Source organism: Lutjanus erythropterus, chromosome 23, assembly GCF_056507025.1.
Source record: "Lutjanus erythropterus isolate fLutEry1 chromosome 23, fLutEry1.hap2, whole genome shotgun sequence".
NCBI classification, from domain to species: domain Eukaryota; kingdom Metazoa; phylum Chordata; class Actinopteri; order Lutjaniformes; family Lutjanidae; genus Lutjanus; species Lutjanus erythropterus.
Genome location: NC_139339.1, coordinates 4,970,227 through 4,976,187, shown reverse-complemented (window position 1 = coordinate 4,976,187; position 5,961 = coordinate 4,970,227). Strand labels below are relative to the sequence as shown.

The window sequence follows — 5,961 nt, the reverse complement described above, 5'->3', positions numbered from 1 at the left end:
AACGACAGGTAGTGTAACAGCACCATCTATCAGGAAAAAAATGAAAGTCTGCAATAAATCAAGTGGTGATATTTGTTAAATAAGCTGCTTATAATAACTGATTACTATATAAACTGAGCATTTTTAAAACTTCAAACATTTAAACTTTGCAAAATCTGGGCTTCAATTATCTCAGGGATCAAAGATTCAAAATTGAATGAGTTTGCCGTCATGTTTAGAGTATGTTTTATTATAAATGTCAAATGTAAACAAGTGTTGTAAAGGTGCAAAGATTTGCGATCATAATACAATGACAGTAAAATCAGTTCCACTGTTGGAATAACTCCTAAAAAAAACAAGATCTGGAATATTTTAAACCAACAGTCTGTATCGTGTAGTGAGATCAACTCAAATGCGCAACCATTATTACATTATCATTATTATTATTATTACAGTAAATGTTGTCAGCAAAGATACTGATAATCACATACAGTTCAGGACATTTTCCCTTTAGCTGATTGGTTACGATCTACGGGACGTGCAGCTGAACTCTCATTGGCTGCTGTTGAAGGTGTGTCGGTAGAAGACTTTGGCGTTGGCTTTGTAATCCATAGTTATGGCGGCGCCCATACTCTGAGCCCCCAGGGCAGCGCCGCCGAGGGCTGAAGACTGCTGCAAGACCAGGAGGCTGTAGCCATGGAAACGGCCCTTGAACTTGTCAGACGATGCCACTTTAGCCAAGACCTCAGTGAACCCTGATCAGAGACAGAAAGAGGTGGAATCAAAGAGAGGAACTTTCGACTTCTTCACATTATTTTCTTTCTGTGCCGAAAATCGCAGTAAGTGAAGCAGCTCGGTTTGTTGATGTGAGCCACACTGACCAGGCTTCAGAAGCTCCCAGCTCCTCCACACCGAGCCCTCGCACAGGATGGGCAGGCCGAGGTCACCGCTCAGTAAAGGCTGTCAGGACAGGCAGGCGAAGACATTACAAGACGTTCGTGCAGTGAATGTTTACGACAGTGGAAGCACAGCACACGTGTGTGAGCGTTACCTCTTGTGCTGCAGGTAAAACGGCTTCTGCATGTTTTGCCAGGACTCTTCCAGCCTGAGTGAACACATACTGGCACAAAGCATCCCCTGCTTCTGCACCTTTAACACACACACACACACACACACACACATTTATTTCCATTCTACAACCTCGATTTAAAGAAAGTTGGGGCATTGAGTAAAACACAGAATGCAATGATTTGCAATATATTTAATGTTGGGAAAAGGGCAAGCTTACTACTGTGTTACATCACCTTTTCTTTTAACACTCAATAAGCATTTGGGAACTGAGGACACTAATTGTTTGAAGTTTTGATCGTGAAATTCTTTCCCATTCTTGCTTGATATACGACTTCAGGTGCTCAACAGTCTGGGGTCTCCGTTGTCGTATTTTTTCACCACACATTTTCAGAGGGACACAGGTCTGGACTGCAGGCAGGTCAGTCTAGTACCTGAACTCTTTTACTATGAAGCCACGCTGTTGAAACACCTGCAGAACGTGTCTTGCTGAAATAAGCGGGGACGTCTCTGAACAAAAGTGTTGTCTTGATGGCAGCATACGTTGCTCCAAAAACCGTGTGTGCATTTAAGCATCTCCACTGATGTGACAGTCACCCATGACACCAACACATCCCAGCACCATCACAGATACTGGCGTTTGAAGCTGGTGCTGGTAACAATCTGGATGGTCATTTTCCTCTTAAGTGCAGAGGACACAACATCCAAGACAATTTGACATGTGGACTCATCAGACCACAGCACGGCGTCCAATTTACAATATCTTGGAATAGCTTTTTGGAATTCGGCTTTTAGCCTTTTAATTTATTTGTAACGGAACCAAGCAGAAGCGATGCTCCTCCTACCTTCAGCCACCTTCTTGCAGAAACCAGCGAAGTGGGACTTCTGGAAGTTCCTGTAGAGGTGCGGCAGCATGCCCATCAAATCTGACACCTGAGATTAATGGTATGTGTTTAATGCATTTCTTTCACATCGTCAGACTGATCAGATTCTTAATATGATGAACTCACTGACATTTACATGCACAAAATCTTACATACTTTCCCCCTATTCTGAAAAAGACATTCCTCCTATTTAAATGGTGAATAAAAATGAATATTCCACTAATGTCCAGGTTTACATGCAGCTGTGCATATTTTACATTTTGCTTCTTTGTTTCACCGTACAAACAGTCTCCCTCTTTCATTTGTTGATATCTTCAGGGACTGTAACACCCAGTCCTATTGATGAATCGAGTCTTTCATAATGGTAAAAGTAGGTACGTTTCCCTTCTAAACAGAAATGTGGGCTTTTTTGTACAAGTATCTACACCACCCTTTCAAACTGGTGGAAAAACTCTGCAACTGAGACAGAAATGCCCTATGACTGCTCTTAAAACATGAATAATTTCAGCGTATCCCAGATGTTGGAATATACCGTTTGCACGACTTGTATGAAATTCAGAATATTGCCATATGAACAACAGTGGAACATTAGTGCGCATGTAAACAAAGTCACTGTTGTCTCAGTCTGACCTGGAAGTATTCCTCCATGGCTTTCCTGACATGCGTGACGTCGTGAGGAGGAGCGACCAGGTTGTCTCTGGCGTCAAACACCGTCTTCACCGCCAAATGAGCGATCCAGAATCCTGCAAAAAACAGGGAGGCATCCAAAGAGTTTTGCTCAGTCAATAAAGCTATAAATTATTCATATACATATCGCCATGGTTACCTGATCCCTCATCGCCCATCATGTGACCCCAGCCCCCGCAGCCGATCTGGGAGCCATCGGGATTGACTAACTTGCAGTTAGAGCCGGTCCCTGATATCAACACCACGCCTCCTACAGAGAAAAACAGGGCAGACTGCTGTTATATGATAATACAATGATCTCATTAAGCCATAAAGTTTGGACGCTCTATATATGATAACACTATTTATACAAGCTACACGTAGGGGGGTTAAAGTGTCAAGCCTTGCCCTGTTGTTACATTTTATGGTCTTGATCTCAACTGTATCTGTATCTGTGATTATCATTTGCATTTTAATGTAGATAGTGCAAAGGTAGTTACAATATAAATTCATCCAAAATCACATTACATTGCTGAACAATTCCTGATTTGCACAATCATGTCCTATAAAAATATTAATCTATGGTATGTTATCACATTTACGCAAAATAAGAATGCATATAAGTGATTGAGATTAAAGTATTAAATACAAATGAAGGCAACTGCAGCACTGTTTAGTTTAAATGGTAACAATTTTCTCTAATCCTAAGGGGCAACTGTGCACCATCAAAGTGGCATTTTTTGCCACTGACAGGGTCAGATTGTTATTCTCAGTGTCTGACAACATTATGGAAAGGATTTCTGCAGCGATCGCCCTTTTTTTTAAAGGGTGAGATTTATGTTGTTTGACCAGAAACAGCTGTTTTAATGCTCTTGCCAAACTCTTCCAAACTCCCATAATAGAAATTTTAACATTGTAAAACACGCTACAATCACCAACTCTGGTTTGGTTGGAATAAATCCTTCACTCACCGAGTCAAATATTAAAAAAAAAGATGAGCCAAGATGTTTTTGGTGAGTTTTATTACGTTTCTGTCGAGTTTGAGTGACGATGACGGTGTTAAAATGACCATTTTATAATGAGTGAGAGTCTGGTTAGTTTGGCGAAAGCAATACACAACAGCTGTTCCTGGTTAGCGGCACGGTGGCGCAGTGGTTCGCAACACATTTTCTCCGGGTACTCCGGAGAAATCTTACTCTTTAAAAAAGACAAACAGTCTGAGCCTGTCAGTGGAAACGACAAACACCGCTAGTGGATTTAATTTGTCCTCATCAGTCACTTAGACACAAAAACATGAGAAAATTGGGTCCAGTTTGAAAAATATTAAAGTTACCATTTAAGTTTTGTGCTGAGTGTTGAGTGCGGCACAAGGAAACAATAAAAACAGACTAGTTACCGCAATCGCTGGCGGTCGCCATGGCGCCGATGGCATCGGTGGTGATGAAGTAGTTCTGGCTCAGAGCGGGGAAACGTTCCTTCATCAGAGCGATCAGTTTGTCGATGGCGTCCTTCTGCTCCCCTCCGCTCAGAGACATGCCCTGCAAACCACGCAGGGTTTAAAACGTTTACAACACTTTCATTAGGAAGTGAACAAAAGCGTGAAGGCATTTTGACTGACCAATGAGACTAGTGGCGTGTTTGGATCCAGCCCCGCCTCCTTCTTGGCTCTCTGGACCATGTCGTTGATGACTTCAATACATTTGTCCACCCCGACCAGCTGTAAACACACACACACACACACACACACACAAAACCATTGTGCTATCAGTGTTTCTACTTCACTATCATTTGTTTTGATTGCTGATTAATCTGTCTGTTACTTTCTTGATTAATTGATTAGTTTTTTGTCCATGAAATGCCAGAAAATGGAGAAAAATATCAATCAGTGTTTCCCAAAGCCCAATAACACGTCCTCAAACACTTGTTTTGTTCATAACCCAAAGATATTCATTCAACTGTCAAAGAGGAGTGAAGAAACCAAAAAATATTCACATTTACGCAGCTTAAATCAGAATGACTAATTGATTAACAACACAATTGTGATTAAATGAATAGTTGACAACTAATTGACTAATTATTACAGGTCTACCATCAAATACAGTATAATGCATGGAGTGTACATAAAAAGCAAGCAAAAACCCATCTATTTTTCCTCATTACCACCCTTATTTTGTTTCTTACTACATTTCTCCACTTGTTAAAAACCTGAACGAGCTCCATCCCTGCTTCATCTCACCCAGTGGTTGCTGGACGGTCCCTCTGTCTGTGCCAGGATCTTTCCATCTGCTGACACCAACACTGCTTTGGAGTGACTCCCTCCTCTTCAGAAACACAAACACATGCATACAGTACATGAGGCAAAAACAAAAATACACACCGGGTGGTTTATAAAGCCACAGGCGAGGCGGTAAGGACACATATTCTGTTTTGAAGTGCAAAAAGCTTCAAACTTTCCCATGCAAATTCATAAACACACAGTTTTTATAAATCGTTGGTAAATTTAAAGAGACAGTGTCCCACAACGGGAGGGAAGTGATCACGAGACAAGTTCTCTTGTCTCCTACAGTCAGAAGACTCGTCTCTGGTCAGAATGAAACCTTCCCAGTACAAGCTAGTGCCCAAAATTTCAAGATGGCAACCGCGAAAACGCGACCAAAAGCCTGCAGCACACACTTCCGTAAACTCATGACTCAAAAAAAAAGTAAACGGGGAAAGTTTTCGTGGTCAATTTTAACTTGTTCTCACCCCTCTACTCCGCCGAACACCGTTGCCATGTCTGAGTTCCTGTTGTGGTCCAGTCAGTTCAAGTCTGTGCGCAAATATCGCGAGAACTGCAGCTGAGCTCCGACCTGCAATAATGAGGAACAACCGGCAGGTGGCAGCTGTGTTTCTTTTTAGGGGGGAAATCACCTTATATATCGTTTCTTTTTAAGAAACACTAAACAGTGAATACAGATTAAAGATATATATATATATATATATATATATATATATATATATATATATATATATATATATATATATATAAATATATAAAACATATAGGCAGATAAAGGGCAAATAAAACGGTGAACAAAAACGAAAAGGCAAAATAATAGTAACTGAAATAATTATACAAATAATAATGATAGAGATTCAGTTCCCTTCCATTAATAGAATGTAGCCCCTCCTAATATTTATTTAATTGTTTTATTTATTATTATTGTTGTTTTTATTATTATTTACAACTACTGCTATTATTGTTGTTGTTATTATATTTTATCATGCATTTATTTATTTTATTATGTTTTTTTGTTGTTTTAATACGTAGTAATTACTGAGTATTGAAGTGGTATATCACTTTTTTTGTATTTGAGTATAGAGT

At 40.1% G+C, this 5,961-nt stretch overlaps 1 protein-coding gene across 1 annotated transcript; it reads right to left on the bottom strand.

Moving 5' to 3' along the window:
• Positions 1 to 208: 208 nt before the first annotated feature.
• Positions 209 to 5,417, bottom strand: nagk (N-acetylglucosamine kinase). Its single transcript, XM_084712792.1, has 10 exons — positions 5,343 to 5,417; positions 4,834 to 4,918; positions 4,216 to 4,314; positions 3,994 to 4,135; positions 2,758 to 2,868; positions 2,562 to 2,674; positions 1,893 to 1,980; positions 1,031 to 1,128; positions 861 to 939; positions 209 to 734 (listed from the first exon to the last, which is right to left on the bottom strand). The coding sequence occupies exons 1-10, from the start codon at positions 5,369 to 5,371 to the stop codon at positions 532 to 534; spliced, it is 1,047 nt and encodes a 348-aa protein (XP_084568918.1). The 5' UTR covers positions 5,372 to 5,417; the 3' UTR covers positions 209 to 531.
• Between the last annotated feature and the right edge of the window lie 544 nt (positions 5,418 to 5,961).